The sequence below is a fragment of the Penaeus chinensis genome, chromosome 31 (assembly GCF_019202785.1).
Source record: "Penaeus chinensis breed Huanghai No. 1 chromosome 31, ASM1920278v2, whole genome shotgun sequence".
In the NCBI taxonomy this organism is placed as follows: Eukaryota; Metazoa; Arthropoda; class Malacostraca; order Decapoda; family Penaeidae; genus Penaeus; species Penaeus chinensis.
The window spans coordinates 30931793-30944753 of NC_061849.1; the positions used below are offsets into that span (position 1 = coordinate 30931793).

Here is a 12961-nt window from a genome sequence, read left to right on the forward strand (position 1 = left end):
ATGCCAACCAAGAACAAAGAGATGGGTTTGAGAGGAGCCAACACACGGGGAACATACGCAGTAATAATAATAGTTACAGCAGCAGCCCCTTGAGTAACTGCCCACCAATGCACAAGAACAGGTCTGGTACTCAAGGTAGGTGATTTTTATCTCAACTTTTGAGGAGTACACTTGATATACCAATATGGAAGATCTACAGCAAGGATGGAAAGGAAGAATGGATATATATATTTAGAGATATATTTAGGAGGAGATAGAAAGTTAGAATGAGTGGGAGGAAGACAGAGATGGAGAAGTAGTTTTGTATTTGTGTAATTAGTTGCCTATTCTGTAAATGATTTCCATTTTAACAGAGACCATGGGATTGTTAGTAGATCATCTCCCTCTCTCTCTCTTTCTCTCTCTCTCTCTCTCTTTACCTTTTGTATTGAATGAAATTTCAGAATTGTATGTCAAGGTCTTGAATAGCTTGGTTGTTTACATCTCCCAAAGGAACTGCGTCGAATGATGCAAGGATCAGGAGGCAAGAAGTTCTTGATCTGATTCTAAAACTGTATATTGTCCTGCAGCCACATTACTACCTTGTCAACATGGGTGATAATGGAGTATCAGCTGGCATCTTCAGTGCACAAGTTTAATATGTTGTCATTACTACATTACCTCAATTTTTAAAAAGCTGAAATCAGATTTAATGGTCGTGGTAATTTATGCTGACTTTTTTTTTTGTTTTGAGTAATGTTGACAAATATAGTTAGGGTTTGCAACATAACATTTTTAGGTAGATTATATTGCTAAACTTTTGAAATGTTTTATCCTGACTTTATGTGGTATAATATAGTAGTGGATTTTTTCCTTCCAGAACAAGTGTCTAGGCAAGAGGCAATGCGGCCAGATGTTCCAATTTCTGAGCAGATGAAGATTGCACCTGACCAGGACCAAAAGGAAAGGACATCCATTGTCGAGCTACAGGAGCGTATTGCAAGGGATCTCATGGATCCTCACACCCAGAATCTCTTAAAAGAGTTATTGAAGCAAAGCAAAAAGACAGTAGAAGAGAAGGAGTCCCCCAGGAAGGATATTTCTCCTGATCCTGCCATAGTAGCTAGTGAACTGGAAGAACTAGGGATGGACCTAGAGGAAGTGGGTGAAGAAGTCGATGACATCTTCGGAAAATCTATATCCAGATCCGTAGAAGATTCCATTGGGAACTCTTTCCAAGAGGGGTTGGAGCGTGGGAAGAGGCTGAGGCAGGTGCAGGCCAGCGCCAATCCTTCACCACCTTCCAGGGAAAGGGGACATGAGCCAAAGCCTTCCTCTCGTGGCCAAGAAACCAGGTATCCCTCTGACTGGAACCTGAAGTCTACAATGGAAGATCCTAGGAAGCACTTACACTCCTCACTGCAGTCCTCAGAGGAACCCACTGTAAAAGGTGTTCCTGATGATGCCAAGTCCAGTGGCTCATCTTTCTGGGTCCCAGCTTTTGACTGGCATAAAGCGCAAAAAGTCAAGAAGGACATGAGCTATCAGTCTGGTGCCAATGATTGGGAAGTGGAGACACCATATGTGCAGAGGTAAGATTAATACAGTTTCAGAAGAAAAACAAGTTATAATACAAGTATATAATATACTGATGATATACCTACTTTAAGTGAAATAGCTTTTTGAAATTTGACAGGCTTTGGGTTATAAAAAAAAAAAAGGACGAAAGAAAAAAGGTACATTGTTAACAACTATTTCAGTGTCAGGAGGGATAATTTTTTTTTTTCTTTTTTTTCTTTTGTTTTTACTTTCTGTATCGAAATGGTAATGTGCCTAATTTTCACAGGGAAGTCATCTTGACAGCTTAACTCCTCTGTTTAGTTTTCTAAAGAGGCATGCACATAAAATTTAACTCTGCACAAAGCTAAGTGTGTGTATACCTTGAAGACAGAATGAGGAACTCCTTCCCTCATCACCTGGAACTTTACCTGTTCTAGGCAGGTAAACCATGAATGACATATACAATAAGAAAATTGCAGGGAGTAAAAAACCATTCAGTGTTAAGACAGATATCAGCTATACTTAACAACCAATCAGTGAAGTGCAAGGCATTTAAAGATATGGTTCCTTTTACTTTTTCCTTCCTTTTTTTTTTTTTTTTTTTTTTGTATTTGTGGTTGTTTATTTGATTAATAGTGTGTGTGTGTGGGGAGGGGGGGGTGCGTGCGTGCGTGCGAGCGAGTGTGGGTGCGTGCGAGTGTGGGTACGTGCGTGCGTGTGTGTGAGAAAGAGTGTGTGAGAGCGCACGCGTGCACACGTTTGCTTGTTTCATTGATGTTTGTTTTGCAGGAAAGAAAATAGGTATTTTGGGTTTGAACATCTCATCTTGGGTGCTACATCAAAATGATACTTATTTTTTTGTCCTCCTCCTCCTCCTGCTCCTCATTATTTTCCTGTCTTTTCTTTTTCCTCAAGGCAACAGAGGACACGTTTATGTTATATAGATTCTGACTATCACAGATCAGCCACAGTACTTAAAGTACATACCATGCTGTGACAAGCTTTAATGACAATAATGATTTGTTGTTTGCAAGTGTACTTCCATTTATATTGAATTTGAAAGTAAGCAGAAGGACTTAATGACCATGATTTCTTGCTGTGTATAATGGTAAATTCATCAATAGATGAAAGGGTAAATTGTGTGATAAGAAGTATTATATTGGAATAGTAATATTTAGAGCTTACAGTCATATTATCAAATCTCTTGGGATCACCAAACTACCCTTAAGTTCTACCCTTTTCTTGTTACATATCTTACATATCTTATAATATATGTAATCTTCCCTGCTTCATAATACTAAATGTAGATTTCACTTAACCCCTTGATGACGGATGAAGAAAACTAAAAAAAAAAAAAAAAAAAAAAAAAAAAAAAAAAAAAAAAAAAAAAAAAAAAAAAAAAAAAAAACTACACTCTGGCGATCAATGGCAACGCACCGACTTTGAGCTCGGGAGTTTGGTACATCAAACTCGTAGCGCTTTAGCCACACGCCACAGATCGAGCGGTTTGTTTTGAGGCCTCACGGCATGACACTTCGGGAAGGGGTTAATATTTTTATGTAATACAGCAATGAGGTCAAGGCTATTAAATCTCTACCACTTATTCCCTATTTGATGATCATTACCATATAGGCTTAGGGCATCCAGCACAAACCACATCAAGTTTTAGATACACTTAGGTGGAACACAAGGTATATCTACCTACTAAAATGTTTTATTCGGCAATTACAAGTTTGAATAAGCCAGGACAAACTTATTGCCACCTAAGTTACTGAACCCAATCATCTTTTACTGTGATTTATTTTTGTGTATACATATTCATAACTTTACATATATGTGTGTATATACATTTGTATTATTTTGTACTATTTCTTTAATTCATTGTGTAATATAGGTATACTTGCATGAAAGCTATGTAGTTTTTGGTGGATGAGTGATGTACAGTGATTATAGGCCTATTTATATTTTTGACTTGGTTTTCTGCAACTTTGTATTTATTTTCTAGCATTCTGCAATCATTTACAAATCTTATAGAATTCCAAAGAAATTATAAAAGAAGAGAATGAGAAAAGGGTTCACGTAAGGCTGCACTCCCCCTCCTTGGCTAAAACCCACAATGCTCCAATAATGTGTACACTGAAAGGTTTTAGGAACAGTGGAAGGGGAAGTGGTATTCTGAAACACCAGATTTCTTGAAAAGGTTCTTAAATAGGGAAAAGGACCCTTAACATTTTTCTGATCATACAGCCATTAGTTATCTGGATCATTGTTGTTCAAACTCCCTAATATAGCAGTCATTGATATATTCCCCATCCCTTTTTCCCCCAGGGACCAGTAACATGTCCACAGCATATTTTTGTTTACAATCCAGAAGTATACAGTGGATAAAATTGAAGCTGCTGTGGTGATTCTGGGAATTCGCAACGTTCACCATGGTTTTGTCTTAACATTGATGGCATCACATGCACTTAGCTACCAGAAAGTTAATTACTAGACCTACCTGCCCTTACCTGTTTACCCCATTCCATGAACTTCTGGGGAATATTTATTTTCTGCTTCTATTGTTAACATTATTGTTTTTGTTGTTATTGCTATGCTATTATTATTGTTGTTATTATTATTATTATTATTTTTTTTTTTTTTTTTTTTTTTTTTTTTATTATTATTATTATTATTCACAATTACCATTATCATTACCACCACCAGTAATAATAGTGTTGAATACTATTCTTTTTTTCTTTTTCTTTTTCTTTATCCTCCACCCTCCAGGGCTTCTGTAGCATGTGTATCATACTTTGATTAGCACTGATGTAGATTAGTTGTGACAAGGCAGTCTTTGACATTCAAAGTATATAGCATGTTGTCTTCTTTTTCTTTTTTTTTTTTCTCTCTTTTGTATCACATTCTTTATTTACACATTTATTCATGTCTTTTTGAAAACCCTGATGTAGATTATTATGATTTGATACTTGTCTTTATTTTCTTTGATTTTCTTTTAGGTGTGTTACACCACAATTTTTGCTTACACAAGCTGAAAAGATTTTTATACATGTTAGTTTTCCTTCATCAAAAAGATCTTCAATATTTAGGAAAAGTACTGTCAGTCCAGTATTTGAAATCCAGAAATCTCAGTCTTTGATATAGATTTTAAAGTTTGTTTGATTACCTATGCTCATAATCATTTGGGGGACCGTCACCGTCTAATCTCAGTACCCTTCATATGGGACCTAGATTACTTTTGCCTTTTTTTTTTTTCTGGTTATCATTATAGAGAAATTGTATCTTGAGTTTGGTTTCATTTAGCAAATAGATAACTAAATTAAAAAATAAATTCATAATTTTTCTTATATGGTGCACTCTATACTGGTGCTTACTGTCATCATAATGAATGATCAAAGTCAATGGAAAAAATTCAGTGACCTCTTTTATTTGTTATCAAGAAGTGGTCTCTATTTTTTTGTTTTGTTTTTTGTTTAGATATTTCAGTTTGAATTTTCAAGGAAAAGATATCAATATTATTTTTAAAATATACCAAAAATAAAAAAATCCAAAAGTGGTATATTTTCTAATCTACAAAATGCAACATAAGTGAAGAAAATTATACAAGTATTTACAAGGAAAAAAAAAATTGGTTTTAATATTTCCATGATCTGTTGGCATTGTGCTCAGACATTGTGGTATTCTACAGACCTGAATTGCATTGCCCATAGCTTGTTGCAAGCTTGTATACACCAGAGAGTTGCCAGATGTTTATTCAAATGAATTCTGTGGGCACGTGATTTCAACGCAATTTTACCAAATCATTAGGTGCGTCTGCCCAAGGAGTGATGTGCATTTGTGTGCTGTATGCACGGGATAACAAAAAAAGGGCCACTATTTATGTTTAGTTATTTCCTTACCAAACTTTGCCACAATGTAGGGCAGTGTTGCCCCTTTTTTCCCCCCAGAAAAACAAAGGTATAACTATGAATTATGGTGACAGTCCCCTTGTCATATGTCACAACAAAAAGTAGCAGCAGATTAAAATATGTCTGTCAAATGCAAATTTAGTTTTACAGAGGAATTTTGATCAGAAATTATTTGACACAAACTTATTCATTCATTCAAGAGCGCTATTCAAATTATTAGCCAAAAATTGGATTTTGTCAGGGTAATAATGTTAAAAATCTTTACTCTTGATAGGGTTTTTTAACTGCGTGCATACTAGCAGTTGCTAGATTGAGTCAGAAATAAATGTGGCTGATGAGTGCCTGAACTTTTTTTTTTCTTATTTATTATTTTCCACATTCCCAAATTCCTAAATTGGATCTTTACCTCTTAAGCAAAATTCAGACATCCACACTGACCTTCCATTCTTCTGTAGAGGAAAAGGTAGTGAAAATCAGTCTCATAGATTCTTTCTTCAGATTGGGTTGTTTTGTATAGTTGCATATAAGGATATGGTTTCTTACATTTACGTATTTGTTTATACAGTTCGTAGAGTGAATTATGTATCGTAAATCATTGGGTATTTAAGTATATTACTAATAGAATTGTCCTCTTTTGGGTTTTCAGGAAGGAAAAAATGGGAGAGAGACAAGCAGCTCATCCCACATTAAAGGAGACCAAGCAGATGGTACCTCCAACTGCGATCTCATCTTCATCATCCTCGTCATCAAGACTCCCTCCAGTACCTGCCATGACTTCTCAGCTTGATGAGGAGGCTACTGCCAGTAGAATTACAGAGCTGAATAAAGATAAAGTTCCACAGTCTAGGCCTATGCTCTTCCCCAGTGGTCATTCTTACTCCCCCAGTGTACCTCCACCTTCCTCACAGACAAGAGCACATAGCAGTAGGTCAGCCATACCTTCTCCCGGTGATGAGGCAGCTGATGACCATGAACCTCCAGTGCAAGTGCGGTCCAAGAGTAAACGGCAAAAGACAGGAAAGTCAAAACAAAGGAGAAGCTATGATTCAGGATCTGATTCAAGTGCAGAGGATAAGAAGACGAGTAAGATGCATGAAAGAGAAGTAAAGGAGTTGGAAGATCCAGTACAGAAGCTGATGCAGAAGAGGGAGACTCTCTTGAAAAGAGCCAGGTCTCTAACAGAGCAGAAAGACTTGATGATGAATCAGAGGGAGGACATCATTAGCAATCACAAAGGAGACAAGAGCAGTCTTAGTAATCTCCTGCAAGAAAACTGGTTCCTTGTGAAAGAGATGGGCAATCAGATAACGAAGATTAACCATATGGTTATTGAAGTTGAGAAAGAGGTTGAGGTTTTAAAGCCAGGGAATCAGCCATTGCCAAGAGCAGAAAGCCCACAGAGGAGGAGAAGTCGGTCTCCACCAGCCATGAGGTTTAGTGGCCCATCTCGGCAGTATGAGCACGGGAAGACACCAGAGAGGAATTATAAGCATGCAGAGGCTTCTTATAGAAATGAATCAAAAGGCTATGAGTATCCAGAACATCGTAGATCCGTTTCACCAGCTTCAGGAAAGCATAGGTCGCGATCTCCAGCTGCAGCAGCCCCACACAGAATAAGTTCTCCGGCCGCAAGACAGCAAAGGTCCCGATCTCCTAACGTGAGCAGGCACAAGTCACGCTCTCCAAATGCTGGGCGACACAGAACAAGGTCACCAGTATCAGGTGGCCAGCAGCAAAGGTTGTGGTCTCCTTCAGGGGAGTACTCCAAGGAATTTCAAAGAGCACCATCTACCTCCAGAAAGAGAACAACAACTGGTAAACCTGATGGAGAGAAAAGGCAGCAAGACATGTACAGGAAAAAGGAGGAAGCAAAAGAAGAAATTGACGAAGGGCTTCAATATCCGCAAGGTTTTGTTCAGAGAACATATATTCGCTACTGTGACCAAGGCATGCATTGGTGTAAACTGTGCAGCATATTCTGTGAGAGCATTCCTGAGTATGTGGATCATCTTCTCAGTTCATCACACTTAGCAAAATGTAAAGTAAGTACCCAGTGATCTTTATACAAGACTTTTCCTGTCTCCATGCTCTTTTGTTCTCTTCTTCCATTTCGCCTAATTTAACTTTCATATATATAACGATCATAGAAATTTGCAAATATTAAACAACAATCCCATATCCCTTCTCTCTTTCTTCTCTTCTCCTCTCTCCCCTCTCCCCTCCCCTCTCCCCTCTCCCCTCCCCTCCCCTCCCCTCCCTCTCCCTCCCCTCCCCTCCCCTCCCCTCTCCCCTCTCCTCTCCTCCCCTCCCCTCTCCCCTCTCCTCTCCTCTCCTCTCCTCCCCTCCCCTCCCCTCCCCTCCCCTCCCCTCCCCTCTCCTCCCCTCCCCTCCCCTCCCCTCCCCTCCCCCCTCCCCTCTCCTCCCCTCTCCTCCCCTCCCCTCCCCTCCCCTCCCCTCCCCTCCCCTCTCCTCTCCTCCCCTCTCCTCTCCTCTCCTCTCCTCTCCTCTCCTCTCCTCTCTCTTCTTTGTGTTGTCATGTGTTGTGTATATTCCAGAAGTCTAATTCCTCTTACCTGTGTTTTCAGTATGATCGGAAGACATGGTTGGCCAAAGCCCCAAAGGAGGAGAAGGAACCCAAACCACCAAATGCAACAGCTCTTATAGTTCCAGTTCAAGGTATGAACATGTTTGGGGATTTAAGGCAGAACTGTGCATTCATTGCCCTTTTTTCTTACTTTCTTTCTTTGAGTACTAAAATGTGCCTGTCTGTCTGTTTGAGTGAGGGAGTGCAAGAGATTGTGACTGTGCTTGAGACTGAGAGACTGGCTGGGACAGTAGCAGAAATATTATTAGAAGAAAAATGGCAATCCTTTAGAATACTGATAGACCAGAAGTTGAGAATTTCAAGATAGTTTTTAATTTATTGTTTCATCCTCTGCTATACACACTGTGGAAGGAGGCAAGTATTGAAGAGAAAGAGGGAAAGAGATAAGGAGCAAACTCAGAGAGAAGAGAGACAGAAGAAATAAAATGCATATAATCTTTCAGGTGTGGAATTTCTTCACTCGCTTACATCTTACTACTGCTCCCTCTGTGATGTCTTCATGAGAGACAAGGGTGAAGCTGTCAGACATCCAGAGTCTAAGATACACACTTCAAATTACAAGGTAAGCTGTCAAAGAGTCATTACCTGTAACAAGTTTGTATGTTTATTTATTCATTATGTGAAGTATTTTTGTAGGCATTGTATATCATGCTTGAGGTATGATATATTTCATTTGAATTTTACATAGATTGCCTTTTTGAATATAGAATGGCAGGGGGAAGGTAAACATATCATATTCTGTGAAAAAATGTTTCATCATTGATTCTATTGTTAGGGTTCCCAACATGTTGTTTTCTGTTTTTAAAGTAATTTATAATCAGGACCTCCTTAACTTTGGGAGAATTGAGTTAGACTAAGTTATAGCTGACAATACTACTTGTTTGATGATGTGATCATGTAAACCTTATTTATTTATCTTTAGGTATCAGTACTGTTTTATTCAGCCATTCATAAGTTTTATTTCCATGTTTTGCAATTATGAACATTTTTTTTTCACTCACCATTCGCCAATAAATCATTGTCTCACTGCAGATGCATTTGGTGAAGAATCCCATGTATGAGGCATCTCTTGTCAAGACCAAGGCAGCAGCATATGCCAAGTATAGTGTTGAGCAAGCACGGTATATGGTGGAGGCAAAGATGAAGCTGAAGGAAAAGATTGCAACAGATGAAATTGAGGAGAAACTGCTGAGGCAGATCAAGCAGAAGAGGGACATGGTAAGACAAGAGAAGGAAGAGAGCGCCGAGATTAATGAAAAAGTGGAAAAAGAGAGAAGCCAGAGGCAGGAGAGCAAGAAAGAGAAGAGTGAAAAGCGCGAAAGAGAGAAGAAGGTGGTAGAATCAGACTCCGGGAAGACTCTTGACCACAAAAATGAGTCATCTGTGACACAGACTCAGGCTTCTGAGAGCAAAGAGTACAAAGATACAAGTACAAGAAGTGAATCCAAAAAGGAAAAAGGTTCTTCCAGGGAAGTCGTTACCAAAGATCTTAAGACAGAGGGAGATGAAGCAGCTTTTGCAGATGGATCATACAAAGACAGTCAGGATGATGAAAAGAAAAGTGCAACACCCAAATTACCTCTTATTGGAAAAATGCCATTCTTGAAGAAGAAGCAGCAGTCATCAGTACCCAAGCGTAAAGAATCATCGAAAGAAACAAAGCAAGATATAGCTGCAAGCAGTAACCTTGTACTAGATTCAAAGATGGAAATTCCATTGATCGAGGAGGAGCAGAAAATTGACCTGTCTGATAACATTGCTTGGCTAATGGGTCAAGAGAATGAAAATCTGATTGAGAATGTTGCAGATCCCAAGACCATAGCTGAAAATGAATATCCTGTTGTCGGTGATATGGATGCGTGCCCTCTTGCTAGTGACTACACTGGCTATGAAGAGCAGAGCGGTGAAGTTACAAACCAGGATGAGGAGGAATACAGTTGTTTAGATGACTTGAATACCTCCGAGTGCATGGATATAGAAGACGATGAGCCCACAGAATGTGCTGCTGCTGCAACACTAAAAGCTTTGGATTTACTGAGCATCCCCCTGCCTGGATTCAAATCAGCAAACAAAACCCCTCAGCCATCAGATATCCCCCTCCCTCCTAAAACAGATGAAGCCTCCAGGAACCAAGATAATTGTGATTTGCCTCTTCCACCTGGAGAGGAAAGCTACCCAGTGACACACTTTGAAATGGATAATGATTCCCAGGAGATGTTAGCAGCAGCTAATGTGATCCATGATGTACACAGGGATTGTGGCAGTGGTAGCAACAGTCAGGACAGTTTCCCCATGGTAGGACTAGTGACTAACCAAGGAGTATCTGACATGCCTGTGCCACCAGGAACAGGAAAATGTTGTAAGTTCAGACCTACAGGTACCACTCTTGACTGCAGAAGTAGGTTCAGATCTTCCCTTACCACCAGGTACTGAAAGCATGATGGGCCCAAGTTTACCTTTACCACCTGGGACAGAAAATATAATCAGTCCAGATGTACCACTGCCACCAGGAACTGAACATGTAATGGATCCAGGCCTCCCTTTGCCACCCGGAACAGAAGATGTTGGGGTACCTTGTTTAACTTTGCCACCTGGAGCCGAAGATCCTCTGAGTTCTGATCTCCCTCTGCCACCTGGTACTGAAGATGTTGCTATTGCAAGCTTACCCCTGCCTCCCGGAACTGAAGATGCTTTAACTTCAGATCTACCATTACCACCAGGAACTGAGGATGAAGCCCATATGCTAGTCGGTTCAGGGTTAGGGGTTTCCAGTACAAAAAGCAAGACTGTACATTTGCAAGACATAGCACAAAAATCAAAATTGGGGAGTGATATGACAATACCAGGGACACATTTTGGTGCACAGGAACTAAGCTCTGGGGCATGGAGTAGTGGTAGCAATAGTCAAGATGGGTTTGGCTTGCCAGCCTTTATGACTGGGATGCACGAAAATCCCATTCCTCCACCACCTGGTACAGAGGATGAGCATGACTTGCATGCATCAATGAATGTTCTGCCTCCTTTGGGCATTAGAGACAATATTGCTAGCCAGTTTGCAACTGAGAAAGCTCTCACTGCATCTCAAACCACTACTGTGTGCATGAGTAGCTTCACAGCACCAAAGCTAGGCCTCCATACACAGAATCCACTGTGGAATACTTCAAGTAATCCAGAGGGAATGGAACACACTGGCACAACATGGCCCACAGACCCAAGTGCAGTCATGGATATGCCAACTGTTGCAAGGAAATCACACATTGACCGAGAATTCACACCTCCCCCACCCGGAACTGAGATGGATGACCTGAACAAAAGTGACAGCCATCCAGAACTCGGCGAGGCAAGCATGGAGTTGAGTGATGAATCAGATGATGAATGCTTGCAGGACAAGAAAGAGTCAACTCCTCCTCCTCCAGGCACTGAGTCAAGTTCTGAGTCCATGGCCATCGGTGAAAGTAAATCTAGTAAGAGTATAATTTCTACACTGGAATTGACAACAAGATTGGATACCAAAATACGTGATCCTAGTCTCAGCGTTGATTTTAATGCCCAGTCACTGGATACGCAGGTCAGCCTACCTCAGTCTAAGAAAGAGGAGAGTATTAAGTCAACAGAGAATATGGCAGATTCTCCTAATCTCAGCAATGTAAATGTGTCAAAAATTGGAAAGAGGTCATGTAGTACAGAAGATAAAGAAAGAGAAGAGAAGAAATTTTCTGAAAAGACTAAAGTCAGTAAGGCAAAGGATAAAGTAGATGATGAGAGAATGCAAACCGAAGGTAACATGTCCAAAGAGCAAGGTCCTCCTCAGCAGTCACACAAAGCTCCAAGAATAGGAAAACCAAGCAAGAAGGAAAGTGAGGAGGTTGAACATGGTAAGGAAGGAAGGCAGGAAAGTGAAAGCAAGGCTAAACAAAGAAAAACTAGCAGGAGGTCAAGGGATAGTACGGAAGAACCTCAATATTTACAGCCAGTGGAAGAAGAACGTGAATTCCCTGGAAACACTGAAGTGAAGTCAAGCACACCCAAAAAATCCACTAGAACAGGGAAAACAGAGAAATCTGAGGAAGAAGAAATAGAACTAGAAGCAAAAATTAATGAAGAAAGTAGCATGAAACACAGAAAGTCAAGCAAAAAATCAAAGGAAAGGCGAGAAGGTGTTGATGACTTGAAACTTGCAGCTGACACAGATGCCTCTGCTTCACAAGAGGAAACACAAACCATGAAAAAGTCATCCAGATCTGGCAGATCAACAAAGAAAGACAAAGAGGAAAATGACCAAGATGTCCCAGTAAAAGAGACCAAACAGCGGAAAAGAAGCACAAGGAGTTCTTCAGATGATCAGCCAAGTGAAAAGGGGTCGTCCACTCCAAGGAGAAAAAGCAGAAGTGTTAGAGCTGCAATTCCCGAAGAAAGAGAGGAAGACTTCGAAAGCGTCCTGTCACCCCAGGAAATGAATGAGAATGCCGAAGAATCGGAAAAGGCGAACAGCTCAGATGTAGATGATGAGCAAGAAACAGACAGTGAAACCGTCCCACAACAAAGAACAAGGGCTGTGAGACGGCTCGTTTCTGAAGACCAGACCTATGAGGCACTTAGCCCACGAAAAAGGTCAAGAAAGAGCAAGTCTTCTGTTAGTGAGGAGGAGGAACCCCCACCTCGAAGATCGACTCGAACCACCAGAGCGTCTATTACAGAATAAGTCCACCTTGATTAGATTATGAAAAACAGTAAGATAAGGAGAATTTCTGACTTACATTTACAGTGTGCAAGTAAGATCAAGTAGTGTATTTACCCTTGATAAAAAAGAAAAAAAAAATAGTACAATAGTTGATTTTTTTAAAAAGGTAATTCACAGATGACATGCAAGTATATACATATATATACCCGTTCTTTAGAAAATGTCTTC

General features: G+C 40.0%; 2 protein-coding genes across 5 annotated transcripts in view; both read left to right on the plus strand.

The window, feature by feature from the left end:
- The window catches only part of LOC125041644 (serine/arginine repetitive matrix protein 2-like), a 25157-nt gene extending 14672 nt beyond the window's left edge, over positions 1-10485 (plus strand). For 3 of the 4 annotated variants that reach the window (XM_047636762.1, XM_047636764.1, XM_047636763.1), the window contains 6 exons: positions 1-135; positions 860-1571; positions 6094-7489; positions 8033-8123; positions 8496-8614; positions 9085-10485. The exon at positions 1-135 is cut by the window's left edge and continues 622 nt beyond it. In XM_047636762.1, coding sequence (XP_047492718.1) covers positions 1-135; positions 860-1571; positions 6094-7489; positions 8033-8123; positions 8496-8614; positions 9085-10485 — 3854 coding nt within the window. Of the gene's footprint in view, positions 136-569; positions 701-859; positions 1572-6093; positions 7490-8032; positions 8124-8495; positions 8615-9084 lie in introns of those variants that run through there. The other variant, XM_047636765.1, reaches the window with a different exon arrangement.
- A 4-nt stretch (positions 10486-10489) lies between these two features.
- LOC125042130 (myb-like protein V) lies at positions 10490-12754 on the plus strand. Its single transcript, XM_047637596.1, has one exon. It carries the CDS (start codon positions 10490-10492, stop codon positions 12752-12754), a length of 2265 nt encoding a protein of 754 aa, XP_047493552.1.
- Positions 12755-12961: the final 207 nt, after the last annotated feature.